Here is a 12726-nt window from a genome sequence, read left to right as displayed (position 1 = left end):
AATCGCCATTTTTACGAATTGTCAATTTTCCGAAAAGTCATTTTTGCGAATCGACATTTTTACGAATTGTCAAATTTCCGAAAAGTCATTTTTGCGAATTGTCATTTTTGCGAAAAATACAATAGAAAACTTGTAGGTCTATAAATTCACTATTGTATTTTTCGCAAAAATGACAATTCGCAAAAATGACTTTTCGGAAAATTGACAATTCGTAAAAATGGCGATTCGCAAAAATGACTTTTCGGAAAATTGATAATTCGTAAAAATGTCGATTTGCAAAAATGACAATTCGCAAAAATAGCTTTTCGCAAAAATGACAATTCGCAAAAATGACAATTCGCAAAAATGACAATTCGTAAAAATGACTTTTCGCAAAAATGACTATTCGCAAAAATGACAATTCGTAAAAATGGCGATTCGCAAAAGTGACAATTCGCAAAAATGTCATTTCTTTAAAATGACCATTCGCAAAAATGGCAATTTGTAAAAATGACTTTTCGCAAAAATGGCTTTTCGCAAAAATGACATTTCACAAAAATGTCTTTTCGTAAAAATGACAATTCGCAAAAATGAGTTTTTGAAAAATTGACAAATCGTAAAAATGACGATTCGCAAAAATGACTTTTCAGAAAATTGACAATTCGTAAAAATGGCCATTCGCAAAAATGACAATTCGCAAAAATAGCTTTTCGCAAAAATGACTTTTCGCAAAAATGACAATTCGTAAAAATGGCGATTCACAAAAGTGACAATTCGCAAAAATGTCATTTCTTTAAAATGACCATTCGCAAAAATGGCAATTCGTAAAAATGACTTTTCGCAAAAATGACATTTCACAAAAATGTCTTTTCGGAAAAATGACAATTCGCAAAAATGAGTTTTCGAAAAATTGACAAATCGTAAAAATGACGATTCGCAAAAATGACTTTTGAGAAAATTGACAATTCGTAAAAATGGCCATTCGCAAAAATGACAATTCGCAAAAATAGCTTTTCGCAAAAATGACAGTTCGCAAAAGTGACATTTCGCAAAATTGGCTTCTCGCAAAAATGACAATTCGCAAAAGTTCGGTAAAATGACATTTCGGAAAAATGACATTTGGGGAATAATCATGCGTCCCTTAATTTTCTAGTAAATTTTTTTATTATTAACTAAGTCACAGTACACAAATATAATTAATCACATGATATTCTTTGTCTTAATAGCTTAAAAATAAAATCTCTAAATTTAAATATCATAATAATGTGGTGGTTGTTGAAAATGTTCAAAATGATGATGCTGATAATGATAATAGTGATCATGAACATAACCATTATGATACTGTTTACATTGATTTCTATATGAATTCCAACAGTTTTTGATAAAATCTGCCGCTCTTTCGCCAATCATCACAGCTGGAGCGTGTGTATTTCCAGAAATAACATCAGGCATTATACTGGTATCAGCGACTCGAACACCAGACACACCTTTAACTTTCAATTCATTATCAACAACAGCCATTGGATCCGTGTCGGGACCCATTTTACAAGAACCGGCTTGATGATTTTCTGCATTTGTGTCCCTCGTTACGGCACACTTCCAATATGCATCAGTGCCGAATTCAAAGTTTTCACAACCTTCCACCGGTGTCTTATCAAGCTTTATGTTGTATCTGTAAATTTTTAATAAAAATTATTATTCGAATTTTTCTATACTATCAATAGATTCTATACTATCAATAGATGTTGAATACTCACTTTTTAAGAGCGTTGGTCTCTGTTAATCGTATCGCAAACTTGATTCCCTCAGTCAAAGCACCAATGTCATCAGAATGAGAGAAATATTTTGGAGAAATCATTGGTTTTGAGAGGGGATCATTATTTCTCAAACGAAGGTATCCCTTACTTTTTGGATGAAGAACGGTTGGATAAATGTTGATATTTCGTGGTGATTCTGAATTTTCATTGATTGCTCCAGTCTCGGAACAGGCCGCCAAATAGCCACCGAAAATAAGTTGTATATCCGGATGATCCTCATTTGGATTTGCGTATTTTGTGTTTATCATTCCTGTCGCTTCCGAAATTCCTGAAATTTTATTTGCATTATTGATACCCTTATATATTACTGGATTCTTCATTCTAATATTTTCATTTTTCTAGGTAGGAAAGAGGTACTCGAAGAAAAAGATGGTTCACTTAATCATAGCAATTTATAAGTTTATGGATTTATGATTGTTAAATACTTTGAAATTGTAACAGAACACTTATAGTCCTATCGTAAGGAGGTAAATGATTCTAGAATATTGATGCTGTAGGAAAACTGTGTGAACATCTCATATTAGATATTAGGTTGAAGTTGGATATAATATGCGTGTAGAAAGTTTCGTCGATAATCAATAAGGAAGGACGTGAAACAGTGAACGTCGTGCGCTTAATTATTTATGAAGCAGATAAAGCTACAGTATTTGCGTGAAACAATAGACGCTTATTCGCCTTAATTAACTTAAATGTGCAGCGAGCGCATTCAAGAATGCATCAGGTAAAGTACTCCTGAATAATTCAAGAAGCAGGGTCATTGACAAGACACTTATGCATCTAATAAGATATTTTTTTCTCTCTAGTTTTGGTATTTTCAAGGACCCTAATTTGTTAGCAGATTTCCCAAAAAGTTCTTATGCACAAAAAAAATTCTATGAGAGGGATGATATGCTTACCTGTACCAGACATGGGACCTCTTCCTTCAGTCAAATATTCCATCGCAGTCGCCCAATTTAACGTATTGTTATTAGGTTCATCAATGGTGAATGAAAGTCCATAGGAAACATGATTATGTAGATTTTCTCCAACTCCTGGCAGATCGTTCACCACTGGAACATTCACTTTTTCCAATTCTTTTTTTGCTCCAATTCCACTATTTAGAAGTATTTGCGGTGAATTAACGGCTCCTGTAATTTAAAAACAAATGTCTGAATACTTTTCTCCTACTTTCAACGGATTCTTGTCTGCACAAAATTTGATACTTCAGAAAATATAAAAAGAATTGTTATTCCATAATTTTTGGAATCTTTTAAACCACCAAAATTTCTGCGAACTTTATAGAGAGACAGGTGTAGACACTGCAGACATTTTTACTTCTGTTATTTCTATTTGTACAATTAAATAAAAATTACCTCCACTAACAACGACCTCTTTATTGACGCCAACTTTATTAAGTTTTCCATTTTTATAAAATTCAACAGCCACGGCTTTCTTATTGTTATCGAAAATAATTTTTGTCACTGTTGAATTGAGCATAACGTGGAAATTTTTACGATTACGAGCCGGTCGAACAAAAGCTCGAGCACTTGAAAATCTTGATCCTTGTAATGAATTTGTTTGAGCGATCATAAATCCAGTGTGATTTCTTCCATTCAAATCACCGGTATTGTAACCTGGAATTATTATTTAGTTATTTATCAATTTCGATGTATATAATAATTTAAAAATTGTATAAATGGGACTTTTTATTAAAGAATAATTAAAGTTCAGCTCACCCAATTCTTTACCAGCGTTGAGAATGTCATAGCTAATTGGGAAATGATGATTAAATTGAGTTACTGCAAGTGGTCCTCCTCTACTATGATATCCAGCATCTACTTTATCTAGTTGTAAATTATTTTCACTTTTCATGAAATACTTGAGTACATCACGATAGGACCAACCTTTGTTACCCAATTTTTCCCAATTGTCGTAATCTTTTCTAGATCCTCTCATATACATCATTCCATTCATTACACTGGTGCCTCCAAGAACCTAGAACATTTTTTTTTTTTTTATGATTCTTTGAAAACTTAATAACATGACAATGAGAATAATATTTAACTGAACTGTGGGCGAAAATTTGCAAACAATGGGAAAAACAAAATTTTCAATTTTATTGCGAAAAAAGGAATTTTTCTTTTCCCTGCTGTTTTTAATTTTTTGCCCACAGTTAAAAATTTTTTTTAAGTTTAACAAAATCTTTTAAAAATTAAAATAATTTGTTTTTAAGTTAAATTTAAAAAGTTGTATATTTAAATACAAAAATTAAATAGATAAGAAAAGATAAAAAATTGTACCTTTCCCCTTCCCCAGTAGCATTTACTATCCTTTTTATTGAGACAAGCATTTTCCTCGCTCTCAGTTGTATATTGCCAATCCATATCGGTATGTAAATAATTGAAAAAAAATGATGGCACTTGTGACCATGCCGGTTCATCTAATCCTGCCTCCAAAAGTAATACGGAAAAACATTCTTCTTCTGATAGCCTCGAGGCAACCACGGCACCGGCACTTCCTCCTCCAATCACAATAAAGTCATAACTATAAAAATTATGTAAAAAAAAAAAATAAATTAGTTTTTTTTACAGAAAAATAAATATCAAGAACAATTATTATCATTAACGTTGAACTGTATAATAATTATAAGGACTCTATTATTGTCACTGTCAATATTCATTCTTAATTATTATAATTATATTTTTATTACCATTGTTTTTTTTCGTTCTCTTTTCCTTTTGTTAGAAATAATTCTAGAGTGAAAATTATTTTAAAAAAACATTTCTCACATTGTTACTATTTTCCTTAAATTATCTTGTTTTTTAATAGTTAAGTATCGGAGAATACATTTTTTTTTCTTTCCTTATCGCAAAAACTATCAATTTTAATGCAAAAAATTTTTTTATTATTTGAATTTTAATTAAATTTAATTAATTTTAAAAAAATATATAAATTGGAAACATTTCACAAAAAGAAAGTAATGAAAAATTATATTTTTAAGGGCATTTGAACCTTGATGACGTTACAGTTTGTGCAAAGCATGTGTGACGTCATCAAGGTTCAAATGCCCTTAAGTGTTAAATTTATTGTTGAAAAGAAAATTAAGTAAAAAAATTAAGAAATGTTTGAAAAAATAAACAAATAAATATTTGATAATAATTTAACGACAGCAGAATTTTGCAATTTGCATATAAAATTCTTTCTTTCCTTCTTCATTCTGCGATAATGAAAAATTAACATTTCTTTTTAAAACACGAGTAAAAAGTATTTGAAGATATTTATATTTAGAAGAGAAAATTGATGAAAAGAAAGCAGCTTTTTAATAGAAAATAAATTCTCTAACCTGTTATTAGGAATATTTTTTGACGATACACGACGGCATGGATCTTCCAAGTCACATTTTTTACGAATAAATTGCTCCAATATTCCCATAAAAAGTATAAATGCTCCACCGCCACATGCTGATGCTAATGATGTACCACTAAAATTGTTGCTTGCCAACGGACAAACGGCGTTGCAATTCATCTAAAAAAAAAGTAGAATAAAAAAGAGGAAAAGAAAATTATTTTTAAAAAAATTTTTCTATTATTATTAATAATAATATTCATATTAATAATAAAAATAATAACAATAATAATAATATTAATAATAATATTAACAATAATATTAATAACAATAATAATAACAATAATAATAACAAATGTAATAATATATTTATTGCTATTACTATTTTTTATTATTATTATTATTTATTTATTTATTTATTTACAAACTTTTACCTATAATATTTTTTAATTTTATTTTTAATTTATCTTATTTAATATATTTTATGAAAATGTAAAATCTACAAATTTGAGTTTAGTTAAATAAATTAAAATTAGATGACATAAGTAATATAAACTAAAATTAATTGAAATAAATTATTTATATATTTATATTAAAATTACAAAACTTCTAAACTTTGATACCTTTTAATGTAAATCTTTTACTTTTTACGATTTAAAAAATTTTTTTTAACGTGAGTATAAAAATTTTCAATTTTTCAAAAAAAAATTATAAAAAAAAATTTTTTTTAAATAAATTATTCAAATCTCTTTCTATATAATATTCAGGAACCTCACATCAAGAACTTCAGAAATCAACTGCGAACGTTTACAAACTGCGGTAAAATGTAATGTACTCGCAAGAATCTTTAGGCTTTGAAAATTCTCCCCCCCTCCCCTCTCTGAAATTTCATTAGTAAATTACACTGAAGAAAAAAATTTTTTTTTCTTAGCGAAAAAAAACCCAAAATTAACATAACTATAGAGATGTGACACGTGAATATTGAGAGGAACGACCAATTTCATGGTCAATTTTTACATTTCCATCTGCATATCTCAAAGAGAAAAATATTGATATTTATATGGGACAATCTTTGTCAAATGTTTCCAGTCGTAAGAAGAATATGACAAAGAAGAAATTTTTTTCGACTTTTGTTAAAAGATTTTTGCAAAATGTTTTTTTATTTTCTAATAAATAGAAAGTTATAGAGAAACATATATTTTAAGAATAATGTAAAAAAAAAATAAATCCAGGATTTATTTACGAAAGAAAAAACTTTTTTTCAAAAACAATTAAAAACTAATTAGAAAAATTATTTATAGATTAGAAAAAAATATAAAAAGTTTAAAATTATTTTATTAAATTATCGAAAGTTTTAAATTTTATTTAAAATAAGAAATTTTTAAAATTATTCTTAAATTGCGTAAAATTAAAAAAAAATTGTTTAACATCATAAAAAGTTCTAATTTATTTACTAAATTATGAAAATTTTAAAATTATCTTCAAATTATAAAAAGTTTTAAACTGTTTTTATTAAATTATCAAAAATTTTAATTTACATTTAAAAATATAAAAATTTAATAATTATTTTCAACATTATAAAATGTTATAATTTATTTAACAAATTATGAAATTTTCAAAATAATTAAAAAATGTTTTAATTCATTTACAAATTATAACATTTTTTAAATTATTACCTCTCGAAAAAAGATAAAGTTTTACAAATATTTTACTGTTATTTATTGACAAAAACTTAACCAAAGCAAACGCGTATAGAACTTTTTATTATTCGTCATGGAATGTTTGACAAAGAAAAGACCCAATAAATATGTACATTCAAATTGTAATAGAGAGCCCTGTAAAATCTTTAAAAGAATACCCCGTATGGAATTATTCATGAAACTAAATTACTGACATGAGAAGAAATATGTAAATATCTTTTTTTTATTAATCCTCCAACTTTTTTTTTTTTTAATTTATAAACATTGAGAAGAACGATCATTACAAGTTAAATATGGAGTTGTTAATTAATTTTTTTTATTTTTGCTTTTATAAATAATTTTTTCTATGTTAGATGTTAGATTTAAAAAAAAAATGTTAGATCTAACATTTTTTTAACAATTTTTTTGATATAACAAAACAAAGTATTGTATTTAATAAAAATTTATTTTTTTAATGTAATTTAATATTTTTTTCTATTTTTTAACATAAATATTTATGTTTAATAAATAAATAAATATCATTGTTTAATATAAATAAAAAAGCGCATGTACTTAAAAAAGTAGGTATTGTAAAAATCTATAGATAAACAATTTTTTTTTTGAAAAAAAGAGTGCAAAGAATGGGGGTTAAATTTTTCTATAGTACAACAAAAAATTGTAATTATTCTGTTTTACGAAATTTCCCTACACTATTTTTATAATATATAATATTCTTTTGAGGAAAACAATCGGATGGAATTTTTTGTAAAATCAATAAACAAGTCAAAATGAATTATCTGCAATAATTACTATATACAAATCTACAATTATTTTTATACTACTATATACAATTTAGAGTTGAAAAAGTACTGGATAATTGTATTTAAAGCCTTGAAGACCTGATATAAGTGTTAAATAATAATTATTAATAGTTACTGATAATTTTTTAACATTTTTTTCCTCTGATAAAATGAAAAAGAAAAATGAACTTTTAAAATTAATGTAGGTAGGTACTTAAATATAAAATAGTAAAAGTTTTATTTTATGACAAAATTTCGTAAAAGATTTGTTAATAAAAAATTCGTAGTGGTAATTATTTTAAAACATTTTTTTTTTAAAAACAATCAAATTTTATAAATTTACATAAAGGAAAGAATTACATTTATGATAAAAAAAACGATTTTCTGGTTTCTTTTTGACTAAAACAAGGAAATCAAAATTTACAGATTGAAACAAAGTCAAATTATTTTTATTTTAAATATTGTTTTTTAAAAAAGTAATTATATAATTTTAATAAACAAAAAGTTATTAAAACTTTTATTAAAACAATATATTTATTAACTTATAAAACATTATTATAATTTATTAATTATTTTTAATAAATAGTTATTATTCAAACTATTTTTATTTGAAAAATTTTTTTTTTAAAACAAAATTTTAATTTAAAAAAGATTATGAAAACTAATAAATATTTATTTTTTATAAAGTTTAAGTTAAACATGAAATTAATCTATTGTAATCTTATTATTGTTTTTATTATTTACATTATTTCTAAAATAATAATTCTTTTATTTTTCAAAATGATATTTTTATTATTTTCTTTTTGTGATCATTTTTTTTTATTTTCTTTTTTAATTATTTTCTAATAAAAAGGTATTTAGGCTTTTCATTAAATATAATTTATCATATTTCAACAAAAAAATTTAAAAAATGTAAAAATAATGTTAGTTTAATTTTTTTTTAATTATTAAAAATTTATTAAAAATTTTTGTTTATTATTTTATATATCATGTGCTGAAAAATGGAGTAAATTTTATTTCAAATTCTTTTTTATCCTCACCTTTGAATAATAATTCCACTGGGGCTCGAAGAGAAGAAATCACCTCTTCGTGTCAGTTTCAGTAAATATTCAAACTTTGATTAACTACATGATGCGAAAGAGCGCCAGTTTTTATAATAGTTTACGATTTCTGGAAAAATAGAGGGAGAGGAAAGAGGGGCTCACCAATAAAAATTGATAACTGTGAAAATCCAATAAATGATTAAATGAATGAATAATCGCGATTGGGAAGCTCCACACATATATTACGTCACTATCTTTTCACAAAGGAACAGAAATCTTTATAATAATTATTTACGTAATTAACACCTGAAGATTTTGCATCTTACAAATTGGAAATTACAATTTATTTCATCATTTTTCTTTCAAAAATTATTTTTTCATATTTTTATATAATATGATTATGGCAAATTCAAATTATTTATATGATTATTTATTTTAGTAAATATGTGTCAAATTGAATTTATTTTTTGTTATTGTATTTCCTTGTTGTGATAATTTTTTTTATTTTTTTTTTAACTATATTTTTTTTAATAAAAAGACCTCAATTTTTAAACTTTTTATTTGGCTTTTAGTCCTTTATTTTAACAAAAAATTAAAATATATTTAAAAAATATATATCATTTTAATATGATATTATAAAAATAAAAAAATTTTGATTTTTTTTTTCACATTGACTCTGAAATGTAACCTATGTTTTTTAAATATTTGCAAAGTTTTCGATTGATCCAAGTGTCAAAATTTTTTGACGTTTTGAAAATATTCTCAGGACATTCCAGAAATATTTTTAGGGATATCCTATACATTTGTTAAAGATATTCTGAGGATATCCTCATGATATATTCTTTTGTTGTTATTATATTAAAATTATTATTTTATCATTTACCAAAAAAGAAAGTGAACATTATAAAATGTGAAAAATGTAATTTATTTGGTTTTTATTATAATTGTGACACTAATTCATTCAAAGTTTGTTATACATGTGAAAAAAATTTAATTTATTTATTTTTATGGTAATATAATAAATTGTTTTTGTAAGAAAAAAGGCCTATTTGTATAGAAAAATTTGTCATGATAGTCATGATAATAACAATAATTAAGTTATGATAACAAAAAAATAACGAAAACAGAATCAGACAGTCATCGCGCATGAATCACAAATTAAATTACGCAAAACTGTTTTTTATGAACAGGTGTAAACTTAAAAAAAATTAAATTTTATCGGATATTCAGCTCCACATATTTTTTTCTGTATGGCAGGTCACCTTAAATATTAACTTTAACACTGTCATAATATTTCTTTTATCAAAAATTTTTACTTTATCAAACAGAGACAAATTAAAAAATAATTACTTTCATTTTTTTTTTTTTTTTTTTTTTTTTTTTTTTTTTATGTTCATTAATTCAATGTAACGAATTTTATGACAAAATTAACTAAAAATTTATTTAATTACCTAAAGGAAAGATAACATAAATAATTTATGTAATCACAGAAGGAGTATAAGTGGGGTGTCCAGGTACCCCACTTACTCCCTAAAGTTACAAAAATTGTCAAAGTTACTATATTTAAATTTTTTAAAAATTATTTTAAATTAGTTAAAATCATGTATTTATTGAAGTATAAATTTATAGGTTATGCATAAGAAAAAGATGTATTTTATAAAAAAACGTTTTCATGCAAAAATTATATTTTTAGAAAAATGAAAAATTTTGCATATTTCTACTTCACTATTTCTAACTACTTATGAAAGAATGTTCATAATTAAATTTCTGTATTCTCTGCGTGTGCGCAGTGACAGACTAAATTCTAAAACCAAAAAAATGTGATAAATTCCAGTCAAATTTTAATTATAAATTTTATTAATATTAATTAATAATATTAACTGCCATTTGTTTCTGCAAGAAATTCAAATACGAAAACAAATTATTAGGAGCCTTTTATAACATATGTAAAATTGTTTTAATTAAACAAATTTCAACGTAAAAGTTGTTATTAGTATAAACATTTATCTTACTATAGAATAACTACCTTTTTCCGAATTTTCAAGAAATTTTTCAAATTCTTCTCTCAATAATTCCGTATTATTTTCATTATTTTCCACTTCTTCAAGTAACGTCTCTAATGGTACATTTGTTACCTGCAAAATTTGGAATTAGCTTTTCAATTTCTTTTCATCATAAATTTTTTAACTATTTTTGAGAAAATTTAAAAATTATTGAATATTATATTAATTTATAAAATTTGAATACAATTGAATTCATTTCAAGAATTTTATCAACATTTTTTCAAATAATTGAATTCTTTAGAGAAAATGTAATTAAAATTGTTTTAAAAATAGTTTAATTCTTGGAAAGATTTTTATTGAAATTCTTTAAAATAATTTAATTGTTTTGAAGAATTTATTTCAATATTCTTGAAAATAATGAAATTTTTTTAAAATATATTTTTACTGAAAATTTTGAGAAAAATGAAATTTACAAAGAATTTTATTAAAAACTTTTGAGAACAATAATTGAATTTTTTTAGAAAAATTTTATAACAATGTTTAAAAATAATTGAACCAGTTAGAGAAATTTTATTAAAATTATCTTGAACATAATTAAATTTTTTCCTACAAATTTTATTAAAATTGTAATAAAATTAATTGAATTTATTTTATTATAATTACAAAAATAATTAAATTCTTGACAAAAATTTTCTACCTTATAAAAATAATTGAATTGTATCAGAATTGTAGAAAGTAATTGAATATTTATTAAAACTCTTGAAAATAATTAAATTAAATTAAAATTAATTAAATAATTATTATTGTTATTAATATGTTCAATAAGAAAAATTGTTCAAATTGTTAATAAGGAAAATTACATTTTCCTGATTGTTGCTCAGTTGTTCTTTTATCATATTAAATAATGTCTCCATTAAAATATCATCGGAATTAATTTCAGTTTCTTCAACGTCTTCTGTATTATCATAATTTCCTTTAATTCGTTTATTTTGCTTTTGTTTTACCCTTTTCTTTTTTGCTTCCTTCTCGATTTCTTTATTATTTTCACTTTCTGCTTCTTTTCTCTTTTCGTTTTTCTGAACTTTTTTCTTCTTTTTCTTTCTCTCGTTGTTCAATACATTGTCACTATTTTCATTTTCTTTTTCATTAAGATTTTGCTCTTTCTTTTCATTGTAAATTATTTCGTCATCTTTTAGCTCAAAATTATAGTCAAGAATTTCCTGTAAAATTTTTTTTACAAATTGAATTTCTTCCTCTTCATTTTTATCCCTGTCAAGTTCAATATTGTCGTCTCTTAGAAATTCCTTTCTTTTAGGCTTTTCGTGTCTTTAAAATCAACATAAAAAAGTAAAATAAAATTCAATTATGTAATAGAAATACTGAACTAAAATCAGTACAATAATTGCTGAGAAGTTACTGAGTTTAATTAAAAAAATGTACCTTTTAGCATTTTCATTCTCATCTTTCAAATAATTTTTGTTTTTAAAAAATTCCCTCCAATTGATACGACGCCTTCTTGTTGATTTAGAGTAATTATTTTCATCATTATTTTCAATGGATGATTCATCATTATTATTGTATTGTGGATGTACGTTAACATATCCAATTCCAGGGTACCAATAGAGCATTGATCTTTGATCAGGTAAGGGAAGGAGAAAATTTTGCAAATAATTTGGAGGGATTAAATTTTGACTTAATTGGCTTGCCGCTGTTTGTCCATTGGATGGATAATTTAACAAGTGCATCCAATTAAAAATAGAAGGTGAGGTCGCTTTTATTTGTTGATTATCGTGTGGCAAAAAATGATAGGTCGGGAATGGAGTCATATAATTACGAACTAAAGGTTGCGACGCCTGATATTGTTGATTAGAATTCAATTGACTCATGGCTGATTCTGAAAAAAGTATTATATCAGTTTTTAATTTAATATTTACTTTTTATTAGAATATAATTAAATTATGCAGGTATGAAACAACACAGGGGTTCCTACAGTCGAACATATATTATATTCAGAGGGGAGCGTCTGCTGAATGTAAGGGATTTATGATTGATTTCGCTTCTTGTTAGTCCGAGGAGCACCT

The 12726-nt window shown here is 24.4% G+C and overlaps 1 protein-coding gene across 3 annotated transcripts; it reads right to left on the bottom strand.

Moving 5' to 3' along the window:
• Positions 1-1037: 1037 nt before the first annotated feature.
• LOC122513111 (glucose dehydrogenase [FAD, quinone]-like) lies at positions 1038-8758 on the bottom strand. Of its 3 annotated transcripts, none has more exons than XM_043629372.1 (8): positions 8640-8758; positions 5119-5300; positions 4076-4319; positions 3512-3770; positions 3149-3409; positions 2693-2923; positions 1737-2064; positions 1038-1651 (listed from the first exon to the last, which is right to left on the bottom strand). In XM_043629372.1, the coding sequence occupies exons 2-8, from the start codon at positions 5298-5300 to the stop codon at positions 1228-1230; spliced, it is 1929 nt and encodes a 642-aa protein (XP_043485307.1). In that variant the 5' UTR covers positions 8640-8758; the 3' UTR covers positions 1038-1227. The 3 variants fall into 3 exon arrangements, with proteins under 3 accessions (XP_043485307.1, XP_043485325.1, XP_043485315.1); XM_043629390.1 differs by lacking the exon at positions 8640-8758 and adding an exon at positions 5897-5956; XM_043629380.1 differs by lacking the exon at positions 8640-8758 and adding an exon at positions 5744-5890.
• Between the last annotated feature and the right edge of the window lie 3968 nt (positions 8759-12726).

The sequence above is a fragment of the Leptopilina heterotoma genome, unplaced genomic scaffold (genome assembly GCF_015476425.1).
Source record: "Leptopilina heterotoma isolate Lh14 unplaced genomic scaffold, ASM1547642v1 Lhet_1, whole genome shotgun sequence".
Lineage (NCBI taxonomy): Eukaryota > Metazoa > Arthropoda > Insecta > Hymenoptera > Figitidae > Leptopilina > Leptopilina heterotoma.
This window is presented reverse-complemented; position numbering and strand designations above follow the sequence as displayed.

Bases quoted from the DNA above. Each gene is read 5' to 3' on its own strand.
- LOC122513111 (XM_043629372.1), bottom strand. From the start codon at position 5,300: ATGAATTGCAACGCCGTTTGTCCGTTGGCAAGCAACAATTTTAGTGGT. The intron at 4,320-5,118 runs GTTAGAGAATTT...TAATTTTTATAG, and splicing joins AAAAATATTCCTAATAACAG to TTATGACTTTATTGTGATTG. The intron at 3,771-4,075 runs GTACAATTTTTT...AAAATGTTCTAG, and splicing joins GCTACTGGGGAAGGGGAAAG to GTTCTTGGAGGCACCAGTGT.